The sequence below is a fragment of the Oryzias melastigma genome, linkage group LG12 (genome assembly GCF_002922805.2).
Source record: "Oryzias melastigma strain HK-1 linkage group LG12, ASM292280v2, whole genome shotgun sequence".
Taxonomy (NCBI): domain Eukaryota; kingdom Metazoa; phylum Chordata; class Actinopteri; order Beloniformes; family Adrianichthyidae; genus Oryzias; species Oryzias melastigma.
Window position 1 is genome coordinate 24226605 of NC_050523.1, and position 15683 is coordinate 24242287.

General features: G+C 41.1%; 1 protein-coding gene and 1 long non-coding RNA gene across 2 annotated transcripts; one reads left to right on the forward strand and one right to left on the reverse strand.

Annotated features, from left to right (window-relative positions):
- Positions 1 to 3084: 3084 nt before the first annotated feature.
- Positions 3085 to 12151, forward strand: dnajc25 (DnaJ (Hsp40) homolog, subfamily C, member 25). Its single transcript, XM_024268532.1, has 5 exons — positions 3085 to 3498; positions 8046 to 8198; positions 8291 to 8661; positions 8745 to 8844; positions 11218 to 12151. Exons 1-5 carry the CDS (start codon positions 3100 to 3102, stop codon positions 11338 to 11340), a joined length of 1146 nt encoding a protein of 381 aa, XP_024124300.1. The 5' UTR covers positions 3085 to 3099; the 3' UTR covers positions 11341 to 12151.
- A 940-nt stretch (positions 12152 to 13091) lies between these two features.
- LOC118599439 lies at positions 13092 to 13929 on the reverse strand. The gene is made up of 2 exons (XR_004948788.1): positions 13339 to 13929; positions 13092 to 13246 (listed from the first exon to the last, which is right to left on the reverse strand). It is a non-coding gene; the product is annotated as an uncharacterized LOC118599439 (long non-coding RNA).
- Positions 13930 to 15683: the final 1754 nt, after the last annotated feature.

Genomic DNA, 15683 nt, shown 5'->3' on the forward strand with positions numbered 1-15683 from the left:
CCCGAGCCGTTCTGACACCCCGAGTAGATGTGGTACCTACACCGGCAGTAACAGACTGTCAAACTATCCACAGCGTATCCCGCTTTTCTAAGTCTTTAACTTTTTAAAAAACAAAAGTTCATTGGAAATGATAAATCTCTATTTCATTTATTACTGCAGTTCAACAGAGGAGGAAAAGATTTGGTCCTGACAAAAAATGAACATGAAAGTGTTATGGAAATTTTATTTTTGATGTTCTTGATTTTATTTTACTGAACGTTGATTGAAGTTTTAAATTTAAAATGCCCTTCACTTGCACTTGGGCTTTTGTTAGGCATTTTATGTTACAGCCTTTTATTGTTAAGGAAGTTTATCTTAATATAATGTTACAAAATAAAGTATTTCTGATGAAAACTATGAATTTTGTCATTCTTGTTTTCATAATTAATGTAGAACTACTAAATTCCACGAACCACACATTTTTTTTCCTTAAAAAAAGGCCACATGTAAATTTGCAATTAATCGCGAGTTAACTCAGGACAAAATGCGATGAATCGCGATTAAAAATTTTAATCGCCTGACAGCTCTAATTTTTTTTTAACTGTCAGAGAATCGTTTAATAATCTCAACCATTGCAAGAATTTAACAAGTACAAAAGTTCAATTGGAGTATATTTTGAGTGAACTGCAACTGACACCATCATTCCCTCCTACACTCAAAGATTGTGTATTCAAAGAGAATGCTCACTAACCTTTATTTCAATTCAATTAAATTTTATTTATATAGCCCAATATCACAAAGGAAATTTGCCTCATTGGGCTTCATGCCGGTAGTGTTTACTGTTGTATTACTGTTGTAGTACTTAAGTCTACCTATTTGTAGAGATTTTTAGCAAATAGTACATTGATAAACATGTGAATCACTGTCAAATCAAGATACACAAATAAATGAGTGAAAAGTAATTAGAGCAGAAACAATCATCATCCATACTAGTGGATCCAATGATTAATTCACAGAGAATGTTTTTCATCAACTTAAAACAAAACAATTACAATTACTGATACTATTTTACCATTTCAGATAAAACTGAACAAAGATAAGAATTTAACAGATTAGCTATATTGGAACAATTTATTGAATGGTGGTATGGTGGTATAGTGGTTAGCACTTTTGTCTAGTGAGAAAGCCCTGGTTAAAATCCCAGCTGGGACTTTTCTGGTTGCTCTTAGTGTGTTCTTGTGCATGTGTGGGTTTTCTCCAGGTACTCTGCATTGTAGGCCTATTGGTCTCTCTAAATTGTCCCTTTAGGTGTGAGGATGTGTGATTGTGTGGCCCTGCAATGGACCATCAAACTCTTCAGGGTGTTTCGTGCCTTTGACAAACAGAAGCTGGGATAGGCTCCAGTAACCCTGTGACCCAGAAAGAGATTTAGCAGCTTCTGAGGAAGGATGGGGGGACAGAGCCTTTTAGCTGCAGCTCCTAAACTCTGGAATGATCTCTCCTTTTCTGTGAGGTCTCCCAGTTCCCTTGCTGATTTTAAGTCACTTTGAAAAACTAATCTTTTTACTCTGACTTTTAACTCCAGTGAACAGATCTAGTGGACCAGTTTGTTTTTGTTTGTTATTGATTTTACTGTTTAACAGTTTTTATTGTTTCAGTGATAAATACGTAAAATAAAAAATAAACGGAACACCAAAAATCCTTCTCAACAGGATGTTGTATGTGTGTGGGGGGGTGTCCTTGTCCTCTCTTGTGTTGTCTGTTATTAAACATGTTTGTTTCCTTATGCCTCAAGTTCCTGTCTTTCTGAAGTTGATTGTTTGACGCTCCCTCTGGTGGTAACCCAAGGAGGTGGAGTTCTCCTGGATTTCCCTTTTTCATCTTTGGGGAGGCCATCATTCCACATATTGTTTTAATTTGCCGCTCAGCATTCTTTGTGACGTGGACCTGAAGTCCCATCAGGCTTTGAGGCCTTTCAGTCAGATCTGTTGGAAAATGGTTCATTTCTTGAGGTCTTAAGTGAGCACTGGGGACCTCTGCTGGTCAGGGAAAATAAACCCAACACAAGTTTTGAAATAAACACAACGCTTCATTGTATTTAAAACTAAACATGTCTGAACATATGACAACAGTAATGGACTCCATTGTGCTGGTAAAAAAGTGCTGAAATAAAGTTATTTAGAAGTTATTTATTTGATGGTCACTTCTAAACGTTACAGATACTCTAAAACGACATCCACGACTATTGTAATTTTCATTTACTTGTTTAAAAAAAGCTCAAATTAGGAAATTAATAAAATAGACTAAAAAGGTTATTCCATTACACCACATGTGTCAAAGTCAAAGCCCAGGGGGCGGATCTGGCCCACTGGGCAATTCTATCCAGCTCTCCAGATGTTTTTTTTTTTTTTTTTTTTTTTTTTTTTAATGGCCTGATGTTATCTAACTTGTATAATTTTAACAAAATATATATATATTTTTAGAGTAAAATACTGAAAGTTTTTTATGTTTAGGCTGATTTGTTCTGGAATAATATTCCTGCCTTTTTTATTCATAATTATGTTAAAAAAAATTACAGTTTTAAAGTTTTGAAAATTGACAGTCTGTTAGCTTTTTTGGACTTTTTTTTGCATTTACTCAGATTTACAACCCCCACACAACCTGTCAGTTCAAATACACATTAGGTACTACATGCTACATTAACATATACATGGGCAAGTTAATGGCTCATCAGTGACCCACCATGACACAACAATCGGCTCTCGGACTAGAGGGGGGGGAACTCTTCCCTGCGCAAATTTTCGCTGGCGCAAGGGTTTTAGTGTTATCCTGCTCGGCCCGTGACCTAAGGTGTGTTTTAGATTTTGGCCCCTTGTATGATTGAGTTTGACACTCCTGCATTAAACAAACAGCAGCACATGTCTCACGCTTTATGTTTTCTATGTGTATTTTATTGCATTTATTGGATTATTATTATTATTATTTACAATTCTTTTTTAAAGGTCATAAAGTTTGGGAATGTTTTCCTTCAAACTGCATTCAGGAAAGCTACAGGAGCTTTCCTGTCCAGAACAAACGATCTTTATGTGCTTCGTCATCCTCCTGCTCCCGCGCGCCTTGATGACGTCAGCAGCCTGCCACGGTGATTGGCCGCTGCGCGCGCAGCCTAGCTCCGCACCGCAGTCGTCGCAGGTGGAGATGGAAGCGGAGAGGAGCAGCGGTGGAGGCGGCGCGGGTCCGCGGGCGGCGGGCTCCTGGCGGCGCCTCTGGGCACTCCTCCTTGCCGTGTCCTCCCTGCCGGCGGCCACGGCGCTGGTGGAGGGTCTGTACTGCGGCACCGAGGTGTGCTACGACGTCCTCGGCGTCACCCGGGAGGCCTCCAAAGCGGAGATCGCCCGGGCTTACCGACAGCTGGCCCGCCGGTACCACCCGGACCGGTACAAGCCAGAGGAGCCCGGCGCGGAGGAGTCCTCTCACAAGAAGTTCCTGCTCATCGCGACGGCCTACGAGACGCTAAAGGTCTGTCCTTGTGTCAGCCGCGCGCGCCGCGTGTCCTCTCAACTTCAAAGGCGGTAAAAGTTAGAGATGTTTTGAAAGAGTAGCGGGGTCTCCTCTCTACTGAGTCTGCGCGGGTCCAGGGTCTGTCCCGCTACAGTTATTAAAGCCACGCCGTTAACTTGAAACAAACTTTAACTCACTTCAGACAAAATCATAGTGATTTGAAGAGGAGTTCAAATCTTCTGTGATAAACTCAGATACAGCTGAAGCTGCTTACTCATCTCCATTTTCATCCACTTTCACAGCTGGTTTCTTTGCAGTTCCTTTTAAAGGTGGTCGCAGAAAGCTGATTTTAAAACGGTTCCTCTTAAAGCAGCAGCAAACACGAACATTAGGAGATGTGGAATATTCTCTTTCATAACTTTATCCTGTCTGGTATTGTTTTAATTAAAGCCTCTCTTCCTAGAGTTGGATCAAATCAAAGTCAGGTCTAACCCTGTTCTGTTCACTGACTCTGGACGGACTGACTATGACGTCACTAAAATGCTTTACTTCCTGTTTCAACAAAATGAAGTCAATTCAGACAGCATATTTCTGCAATAAGGAATTTGCCATGTTGGAACCAGATGATGTTTAGTAGTGATAGGCCTTAGTCGACATTTCTATGGTAACCACTTTCGCCAATCAGGATGGAGCTTGTTAGAAGGCCACACCCCTTCCATTAAAAGTGGCTCAGGTGAATCTGTCAATCAAACATTCGGCTTGAGACCACCTACTTGAACTAACAAATCTGATTGGTCAGTTTATAACTTGAGTATCTCGTGCTAATGTGGATTAAAGGAAAAATATTTTTAAAAAATGTATCCGATCAAGAATGTTTATTCTGACCAACGGAATGACTGGGCAACAGCTGTTTAGTTCTCTTTTGAAGTCTATGGGGTTTTGCCTTTTAGAAGCCAGCAGGTACTTCCTGTTTGGGGGAGGAGCTGCTCAGTCCAGATGTCTTTATACAGTCAATGGTCTTGTCAATGGTCTGAAACTCATGCAGCTATTTTTAAGATCAGCCCATTTAACATGCGGGCACATCTTTGAGAGAGGCTGACAGATACAACACTCCAACAGTTCTCTAGAAAATACTGTTTTTACGTGTTTTTGTAGCATTTTTCTCATGGAGGAGAACAATAATAGAGAATATTATGATTAAAACTATCTTTATTCAAATTGTGGTGAATCAAGAGCAGCTGTATAAATGCTATTCTGATGTATCCACTCACAGTCAAATAGATCCACAAACGTCTTTGTTTTCCTGGCTTCTGAAAACTGTATGGCTGGATGGCTCCGATATTGCTCGCCATTTCTGTTTCACTGTTATTGTTAGGTTGGGTCCTGAGGGGCTGTAAGCTAGTGGGAGAGCGTGTAAGCAAAGGCATGATGGGAAATGGGCTTATGGTCCCGCCCAGAACTCGGAGGTGAATGTCTAATGAACTCCTGCTGCTCTGCAGAAACTATGTCCCATAGACCAACACAGGTTTTCAGATTTTTTGCTGAAATGGTCATCATCCTAATTAACAGACCAGTGGGAACACTTTTACAATTGATCTAAAGATAATCGGAGTGAGAATTTAGGACTGTTTTCCTGCTGGAAGTTGATACCCGTCTTGTGACAAAAGTCTGTGTCTGGTTTGGTGTCATATTGTTTTCTCTTCGACATATCTCTGCTGTCGCAGTCTTCCTCTGATTTCTACTGAATGTTTGTAACTTTACAGACAAAATGAGCATTATCGCTTCATATCACCCCCTCGTTCGTCATGTTTCAGTGTCCCTCATGTATTGTCACCATGACGATAAGCTGTCATCGGGCAGTCGGCACAGATAGAGCTGGATTTATGTCAGACCACTTTTGTGTTACAATTTCACAAATTCTACAGGAAGTAGGTCTTCACAATATGAGGAAAACTTGTGATGTGCGATATGAGGGATTAATATTACAACAATATGACTTTCAATAAAAGATATATAGCAAAACAATTGGTTTAATACTTCAAGCTGACAGAGAAGTGCTTTAACACATGTGTTGACACTTTTACAGTAAGCACTCATTGCAGTTTATGAAGTATTTTGCAATACATGAGCTGAGATCACTTTGATAATGTGTGTTTTATTGTGCGGACCTAAACTGAAGAGAAGAAATGTTGATAGCTCACCTAACGTGATTTGCGCAACAAATTTGCATGCTCTGCCCCTCTGTCATTAAGCGACGAATTCACTGCTGTCTGTCAAAAAACATGTTCCTGAGCTTAACGCTGCGGCTGCATGTGGGAGGAGCTACCAGTTCATGTTTTAGGATGATGTTATAAGGAACGGTGTCTGTGGAAACCTCAATTAGAATGAAGACACAGATGATGTTGAGAAATAAATCAGGTTTATTTTGTGAAGGGTTCTGCACAAACATCAGTAACCATGTCTCCATGTTTGAGTTTATATGATTATTATTGAAAGATTTTCTCTGTACAGGAGGCTGTGTCTGTATGACAGCTGCTACCACTGTGTTTCTGTGTCTCTGTGGCTGAACTTGAAGGTTCACCGTCTCATGTTAACCCAGGGGAGAAGACTCCTTTTTTTTTTTTAAACTGGCCGCCGTCACTGCGTGAATCGCGTTTGGTGTGAATTCACCTTTAGAGTTTGTTGAAACTGTTTACAATAGGGCTGCCACGATTAGTCAACTAATCGACAATTAAAATAGTCAACGACTAATTTAATAGTCTATTAGTCGTTACTTTATATTATATGAAGTCAGACTGTAGTAAAGGGGAAAGTTATGATGTCATTCTGTTAGCTTTTTGGACTATTTTGGCATTTATTAAGGTTTATTAGGCTAATTTGGAGTTTAGCTAATTATTTTTGCTACATGCTAGCTATTTTCAGTAACTTAGGCTTTTGTCATTTTTTTAGGATAATTTGGCCTTTGACTAATATTTTAGCTGCTACCACCTTCAGTGTTTTCAGCTATCAGCTTCAGCGTTTTTAACTATCAACTTCAGTGTTTTCAGCTATCAGCTTCAGCGTTTTTAGCCATCAACTTCAGTGTTTTCAGCTACCAGCTTCAGCGTTTTTAGCTATCAACTTCAGTGTTTTCAGCTACCAGCTTCAGCGTTTTTAGCTATCAACTTCAGCATCTTCAGCTGCACTAGCATCTTCAGCTTACTGCATTCACACTAGCATTATTGCAGGTAAAGCTATATATCTAGTTTTAGTTTAAAGTAGGGCTGTCAGATTTGTCGCATTAAAAACGCATTAATCTGACACGTGCTTGACGCCGACAATTTTTTTGACGCATTAATCGCGGATTTTCCACAGACTGTATATAATGGGGGGACCTCATAGCTCGATAGGTCCATTATTTTTACAGTCAATGGGATTTTCTCATACGTGCTTTTCCATACTGCGCGCGCAGGCGTCCCTCATCGTCCTCTCACCGGCTGCTCTCACTGGATCACGGGCGGGTCTCCAACCTCCGAGCTGCTAGCTAGAACCGGCCCGGCGCTAGGACCTGGAGAGCTCCTGCACTCTAACCCGGCTCCGGTTCGCGTCCAGTACCACGTCTGGTGGTACCGGCTCGCGTCCCGAGAGCTGCGGACCCCCGACGTTCCGAACAGCAAGCGCACCGGGGGACGTTTTAAATGTTCTGGAGGTTTAAGCGTGATCCAACCCCAGCATAGCGGTCTGTCTGCCGGCATATTCATGGCGTGAGCTCCGCTGGACACGTCGCTGCATCGAGCTGCAGCCAGAGAACGCGGCGGCAGTAACAGACTGTCAAACTATCCACAGTGTATCCCGCTTTTCTCAGTCTTTAATGTTTTAAAAAACAAAAGTTCATTGGAAATGATAAATCTCTATTTCATTTATTACTGTAGTTCAGCAGAGGAGGAAAAGATTTGGTCCTGACAAAAAATGAACATGAAAGTGTTATGGAAATGTTATTTTTGATGTTTTTTATTTTATTTTACTGAACGTTGATTGAAGTTTTGAATTTAAAATGCCCTTCACTTGGACTTGGGCTTTTGTTAGGCATTTTATGTTATAGTCTTTTATTGTTAAGAAAGTTTATCTTAATACAATGATACAAAATAAAGTATTTCTGATGAAAACTATTAATTTTGTCATTCTTGTTTTCATAATTGATGTAGAACTGCTAAATTCCACGAAGCACACATTTTTTTTCCTTAAAAAAAGGGCACATATTAATATGCGATTAATCGCGAGTTAACTCTGGACAAAACGCGATTAATCGCGATTAAAAATTTTAATCGCCTGACAGCTCTAGTTTAAAGCTAATGATGGTTAAGACGTGTGCTCTACATCCAGTTTGCTCATGACCCGATTAGTCGACTAATTGGAAAAATAATGGTGATAAGTCGACTATTAAAATCATGGTTTGTGGCAGCACTAGTTTACAATGATCAGAAAGACAGAAGGTCAGACTGTTCAGCTCCTGTCAGTGACTGGCGTGCGGGTCATGGCGCCTCCTTCAGGGGCGGTTTGACTAGAGGAACTCTGTTTGTGTGCAGGATGAAGACTCCAGGCGGGACTACGATTATATGCTGGACCATCCTGAGGAGTACTACCAGCACTACTATGCTTACTACCGCAGACGCCTCACCCCCAAGGTGGACGTCAGGGTTGTGATTCTGGTCACAATCTGTGCCATCTCCATCTTCCAGGTACAACTGCAGCTGCGTCCAGCAGGAACCAGAACTCCACCGTTCTGGTGCCTGTCCGAGTTCACAGAGTGACCGGCTCTCTGTCTCTGCAGTATTACAGCTGGCACAGCAGCTACAATGAAGCCATCAACTACTTGATGACGGTCCCCAAGTACCGCATCCAGGCCACAGAGATCGCCAAGCAACAGGGCCTCCTCAACCGCACCAAAGAGAAAGGCAAGAACCGCCGCTCCAAAGAGGAGATCCGAGAGCAGGAGGAGGAGGTGATCCGTGACATCATCAAAAACAAAATAGACATCAAAGGAGGCTACCAGAAGCCCAACCTGACCGACATCCTGCTGTGTCAGATTGTCCTCTTCCCCTACTACCTGACCAGCTACATGGTCTGGTACGTCTCCTGGGTTTACCGCTTCACCATCTGCAGAGAGGAGTACGGAGACGAGGAGAAACTCTACATCATCAGGTGGGTTGTGGCGTGCACTCCATCATGCTCCTGAGCCCTAATGCTGTTGTAAATGTCTTAAGCTCCGCCTTGCTGCTTCTCAGGAGGTACATGAAGATGTCTCAGTCTCAGTTTGACAGTTTGGAGGAGAACAGCAAACAGACGTTCCTGGAGAAACAGCTGTGGATCAAAGAGAAGTTCCAGGTGGGTCTCCTTACACTGCATCGACACACACACCTCTTAGTGTGTTCAGCTGACAACTTGTCGTTAGTCTTCACAAGTGCTGGCAAGCAAAAGAGCAGATGACTCTTGAGTTGCTCAGTCTGCAGTCACTAAATGAGTTACTTTAAAAAGCACAGCAGACATCATCAGCTCTTTAAAAAGACCTAAAAAAGCTTTTTTTGCTTTTAGCAAAAGCACTGATTCTGTTGGTTTAGATCAGCCGTGCCCAAACCTTTTCACTCAAAGGGCTAAAATCTAAATGAGATCTCGGTCTGCGAGGCAAATACAATATTTTTTTGCATATCAGGAAATAAAAGGAGAAAATACAGAATATGGTTTAATTTATTTTATTTTGATTCTGTATTCATTAAAGTCCCATATGACTGTTATATTTTTTAGTTTTAAAAAAGTTCCCAATAATGTTTTAATTCTGATTATGGAGTTTTAACCAAAATCCCACAACCTAAATGTCTTAAAATTAAGATCTGGAACCTCTGTTTCCAAAGCTTCCTCTGAGGGGGAGTGGCTTTTGGAGCTCCGCCCCTGATCTCTCCTGTCTGATTATGATAGCTCTGTGTCTCTCTAGCATAAATCTTCACCGCTGCTCCATAAAAACATCCATCAATCTGGGTAATGTCCAGCCGTATGGTTCTGATCCAGATGTCAGCTGGACGAGGAAGTGAAGATCTTCACGGACAGAACTTCCTCCAAAATCCTGATTCTTTCTCCTTCCAGTTCACCAAAGACTCTTTTAGCTAATTCTCCAATGTTTATTGACTGTGATCAATACATTCAATCATTGGTTTCTCAGAGTTCTTGATAAAATAATCAAAGCTAACATCAAAATGCTCTTTCATTGATTTACAATCCTTTCCAGCGGGGTGCAGAACCCCACCCCACCCGCCCCAGTCGAGGTGAGCACAGTGATGATCCGACCCCAGATACAGCTATCTGAACCCTAGATTAAGAGAATCCCCAGAGGAAGCACTGTAGTAAAAACATTAAAAATAAAAGGGATAAATATGAATAGAAATAACATGGGTAAACAAATAGCTGAATAATAATTACAATAAATATAAATAAAAAGTGTGATAAGAAAGCAACAATAAAAATAATAAAACCATCTAAAAGCCAAGTTAAAAACATGTGTTTTGAGGCTCTTCTTAAAGACGTCAACTGTCTTTGTGGTCGTGAGGCTCTCCAGCAGGTCATTCCACAAACCAGGACCCCCAGAGGCTGCAGGTAAACCTTCTATAAGACCCCCTAAACAACACTCAGCAGAAACGGCTGCAGTGGATCCACACAGACATGAAGACTCATTTCAAACAGTCTGGTTCACTGATGAGTGCAGTGGAGGGGTAGTGTGTGGTTGGTGGATGAAGACCATGGCCCAACAAGGCTGTGATGTGAGCAAGGGGGAGGCAGAACCCTTTAGGGTTCCTGAAGGTGTGAAAATGACCTCTGAAAGTAGGTGGAGTTTCTGACTGACCACAAAAAGAAGAACCGAGTTTTCTGTAAGAAAATCATCTTCATCTTGACGATGTTCCAACTCTGCTGCAGGAATCCGTCTGAATCACTGGCTGCTTTGAGCAGATAAACTGATGGTGTGACCCCCGACCTCCCCCGACCTCAACCCTATTGAGAACCTTTGGAGCCAAATCTCTGTGAGGATGGAGGCAGTTCACATCCAAACAGCAGCTCTGGAGGGTATTCTGACATCTTTCAGAGAAATTCAAGCAGAAACTCTAAAAGTTCAAAGGATGCAAGAATTGTGAAGCTGCTACAAAATTACAGTCCTAAGTTCAACTTGATCTATGAAGATGTTCTTGATGGAATAGCTTCAGATTTTAGTAAATACGACCTTCTAATGAAGCAAATTCAACAAATGAACATTTTCAATACTTTAGAACCTATAACTGTTGTGGAACTCTTTTGAACTTTTGAAGGTTTTTATTTTGGAAAAAATACTGTTATCTTTAGGAGGTTAAAATCTATTGGTTAGTGACAAAGAAGATTCTGCTGGCTGTTATTTGAATTGAGGATTTAGAAAAATCATAGACGAATATTTGCAGAATAATTTGGAACAGGCTGAATACAAACAGAAATGTCTGTTCAGTACGAGAGTCAAAGTGACCACAGGAAACCTCAGGTCTGTTTCATTCATGCTGGCAGATCTCTTGATCTCGGATCTCAACGGTGCAAACGGAGGTGTGGTCTTTTGATTGACGGGTAACTGAAACTTGGTTTTGATTGGCTGAGCCTGCTGGGTCATGTGTTCTTCATTTTTTGCCCTTATTTGTAGAAACTCTAGTCATTGAAGAGTTTCCCATGAATAACCCTCCTGATCTGTTTCAGGCGTACAAAAAAGATCAAGAAGAGGAGATGAAGGTGAAGATGGCTACTGACCCGAGGATGAAGCGGTACCGCCGCTGGATGAAGAACGAGGGGCCCGGCCGGCTGACTTTCATGGAGGACTGACGTTTGCTGAATCTGTCCACGATCTGCTTCAGCATGAACCCTCACAGCTGCTCTGCAGAGAGGAGGATCCTGTTTCTATAGTGAGATATTTTCATACAGACCAGACCTCAGAATGGAGGTGAATCAACTGAGGATTTACATTATAAATCATCTTTTTTACTTCATCAAAGTTCTGTTTAACTTCCTTTATGACTCTGTACCCTGAACCTTCTGTTTTCTGCGGCTGATAAATGCAGGAGTTTTCAAGCCTTTGTTATTCTTGAATGTTCATAAAGAGAGGGCTACCAGACCAGCCCCCCCACCAGCCTGAAGTGTCCTTGGAGGAGGCGGCGGTGGCGAGGTTCAAGAGAGACCAGCAGCTTGTGTCTGAAACTCAGCTTGAGCAACAGAAATCCATGTGATTTGCATTTCTTCTTGAGGTCTTTGTTGCGTAACGACCGTACCGCTGCTGAAGAGGTGGAGTCTTCTCTGCAACACGAGGAGGAACAGCTCCTCTCTGCTGGACGGTTCTTCTATGTTTTAAAGTAAAACAGTAATGGAGCGTTCCAGCATGTTTGCTCCAACTCTCTTTTCTCCCGTTGGCCTCTGTCAGAGCGTCTCGTCTGATGAATGAAAGCCAGAGTCACAGCTGATGTTCTCTGGAAGTTGCTCAACCTCAGGACTCTGTGTGCTTTATGAATGAGTTTGGGGGGGGACTCCTTACTGTTCACTGCTTTTTAAGGTCTTTGTTTTTCTTATTTATTGTTTCCTTCTTCTGTTTTGGGTTTACAGTCATTAAATGATCATGCAGCCTTCTGCATTGTCACAGTCAGATGCTTTTCAGGCTTTTTCTTTTAACAGACAATCTTGTTGAAGGTGTCAGAGGATGCAAAGAAAGTCGCTGTGCCAAAGACAAAAGGTGCCTTAAGACTCTTCTGTTTCTAGGAGAGCTGCCACGATTAGTCAACTAATCAACAACGAATCATCCATACAAATAGTCAACGACTAATTTAATAGTTGATTAGTCGTTACTTTATATTATATGGAGTCAGAGTGTAGTAAAGCTGAAAGTTATGACATTCTGTTAGCTTTTCAGACTATTTTGGCATTTATTAAGATTTTTTTTGGCCTATTTTGGAGTTTAGCTAATATTTCAGCTACATGCTAGCTATTTTGGCTAACTTAGGCTCTTTTTGTTTTTTAGGCTAATTTGCTATTTATTTTAGCTGTGTTTTTAGCCATCAATTTCATCATCTTCATCTATCAGCTCTAGCATATTCAGTAGCCAAATTCAGCTTACAGTATTCATACTAGTATTATCACAGGTAATGCTATTTATCTAGTTTTTTAGTTAAAGCTAATGATTAAAATGTGTGCTTTACATCCAGTTTGCCCATGAAAATAATCGGTGATTAGTCGACTATTAAAATGATGGTTTGTGGCAGCTCTAGTTTCCAGTCTGTCCACCTGTGTCTGCAGAACATGGGGATTTACCGCAGTGGAATCTTCTGTTCTTTAGATGATGAAGTCCATTTCACATGTTCCTCTGGATACCAGAGTTATGTGGAGGCAAAGCTGAAACTGTCAGAACAGCAGATCCACATCAGAGGGATCAATGTGATCCAAGCAGACCGCGGCTCAAACGTGAGACCTTCATCACACCTGAATGATCTCGCCGGCTGTTCTTTGATGATCATTGCGACAGTGAACATGCACGAAATGGATGCTTACAGTTGGAAATGCTTCAACTGGTTTTATAAGTAGCTGAAGCCTTTGGTTTTCTTAAAGCTGTATTTACACCAAAACGAGGATGCCAACGTGTGTCCAAGACAAATCTCTGCTGCACAGACGAGTCTTTTCTTCTGTCCCTGCTTTAAGATGCTTTCAGAAGCTTGAGTCCAAGTTGACTGTCAAACTCCAGATAGGCCTGAAAATGAGTGGAAAAAGCCGCCAAATTTCCTCAAATGAAACACCTTCATGCAGTTTGGAGAACAGCAGCTTGAAAGAGTTTAGGCTCACCGGAGGGAAACTGCAGATAAAGAAGTGAAATGCACTGTGGAACAGGAATGTTTGCGATGGATCATTTCCGTTGGTCTCAGTTTCTGCCTGCAGGAGTCAGTCGACTCTCCTGATGGAGATGGGGACAGGAAGCCATGGTGGTCCAGAAGTCTTCTCTGCACATGTGCAGTCCAGCTTCTGCCACTGGCTGATTAAACACAGGCGAGTTTGGATAACTGCTGCAGACAGTTTTTCCTGACTCACTCTGTGACAGGAACAAACAGAAGAAGTGATGCAAGACTTTCTTTTTTAAAATCTTTATCATTCCAGCCAAACAGGCTGTTCTGCTGCTCCCACTGACTGACAAATTGGTTTCTGAAAAGCTTCTGAATCTTTTGTTCTTACCACGCTTTAGATTTAACAGCTGACAGATTAATGTTAGTTTACGGTTGGACAAAAAAAGTATAACCATTTCACTGCATCTTCATTGAAGAGTTTGTAGCTCTGGTCAGTTTAATTTATTTACAGCACATGTCAAAGTCACGGATCCGGCCCTCCGGGTCGTGACTTTGATGATTTTATTTTATTGTTATTAATGACCTGATGTTATCTTGACCTCAATTCTAACTTGTATACTTTTGACAAAATATATTTTTATGGAGAGTAAAATATTGAAAGTTATTTAAGGTTTAAGTTGATTTACTCTGGAATAATATTCATGACATTTTATTATTCATAATTATGTTAAAAAGTTACAGTTTTAATGTTTTAAAAATTGGTATTCTGCTATCTTTTTGGACTATTTTGATATTTACTAAGATTTTTAGGCTATTCTGGAGTTTAGCTAATATTTGAGCTACATGCTAGCTGTTTTAGCTAATTTAGGCTTTTTTATTTTATTTTTTAAGTTTTTGAGGCTATTTTGGAGTTAGTCTAACATTTTTCATGCTGATTTTGTTAATTTAAAATGTTTTCAGTTTTTTAGGCTATTTTGGACTGTTGCTATTTTTTTCAGCTACATTCTAACTGTTTTGGCTAACCTAAGTCTTTTTAAGGCTAATTTGGCATTTATCATAGCTAGCTATCAGCTTCAATGTTTTCAGCTATCAATTTCATCATCTTTAGCTCTCAGCATTAGTATCTTCAGCAGCCAAATTCAGCTTACAGCATTCACATTAACATTATCACAGCAATGCTATATATCTAGTTCATAATTATGTAAAAACGTATGTTTATAAAGTTTTTTAAAAATGTTTAAGAGTGTTGAATAAATGTTTATCCTGTTCGGCCCGCGACTTAAGGTGTGTTTTGGATTTTGGCCCCCTGTGTGATGGAGTTTCAAACCCCTGAAAAATTCAAAATACTAATAAATGAGCACAAACTTAGTAAAGATTTCCTCGTTTCTCTAAACCTCCGGTTGAGTGTTGTCCCACACCAACTGTGTGCATTTTCATCATCACACTCAGCCTGAAGCGTCTTGTTCTCATTCTCTGGACAGAAGTCGTCTCTTCAATCAAAGCTGTGTTGCCTCCATCCTCCAGCAGATCTGTCTCAATCCCAGTTCAGAGCAGGAATGCTTCACTGAAGATGCAACAACTCAGTGGTTAAAGTCAAAGTGTGGCTGCTTAGAGGATCATGTGCAAACTGGATTCTGAGCATTTCCTGTGCTTCCACTCATCTGGGTGCAGTACGGTAATACTTAACTTGGGTTGGAAGAAGTAGATGATCTACCATCTCCACCACTGACTCAACCTGCAGTTGTAACTCTAACTGATGACCTAATCAAACGACAGTTTGGGGTTTTTAGGAGTCGACGTGTTTAAGGCATCAAACTTGGGACGGCCTGACGAGGAAAATGGTTCTAGAGAAATTCTGAGGACTCGGCCATTAGAAGAGGCATTAACACACCATTGATTATGCGAGAGGAGGGGCTTGAGTTAAATTCTACACCTTTCTGTACCAGGTAAAGTTTTCCCTCTGACATTTTCTTCCTGGCTGGGTCTGGAGGCAAGCTCCATCTGTCTCCAAGCACTCTCTTTTAAACAGCTGATGGTTTGGCCTGACCCGTGTACCCTGACCCGTGCCAGTTCACCCAGCTAAAGGCTGTCCTCGTCCTGCCGGTCTGTCGCAGGTTACAGCTGCTAACTTACTAGTGTTTCTCTGTCTTCTCTGATATGTTCACAGACTCTACTTCAGCTGGACAATCTGACCGTTCATTGAAATCTTCTGGTAACTTTCACAACTCATGGTGATAAAGTCCAATGAACTTCCACAAGTTAAAAAAAAAAACCTTACAGGGACATGAATTAGATGATTAATATAAAGGTGTTGGTATTGGATCCTGTTTCAAAGTCCCTCCTGTAGGT

Excerpts from the sequence above, each read along its gene's own strand:
- dnajc25 (XM_024268532.1), top strand. The coding sequence starts at position 3,100 with ATGACGTCAGCAGCCTGCCACGGTGATTGGCCGCTGCGCGCGCAGCCT. Across the intron at positions 3,499-8,045 it reads CGGCCTACGAGACGCTAAAG|GATGAAGACTCCAGGCGGGA; the intron begins GTCTGTCCTTGT and ends GTTTGTGTGCAG. Across the intron at positions 8,845-11,217 it reads GGATCAAAGAGAAGTTCCAG|GCGTACAAAAAAGATCAAGA; the intron begins GTGGGTCTCCTT and ends GATCTGTTTCAG.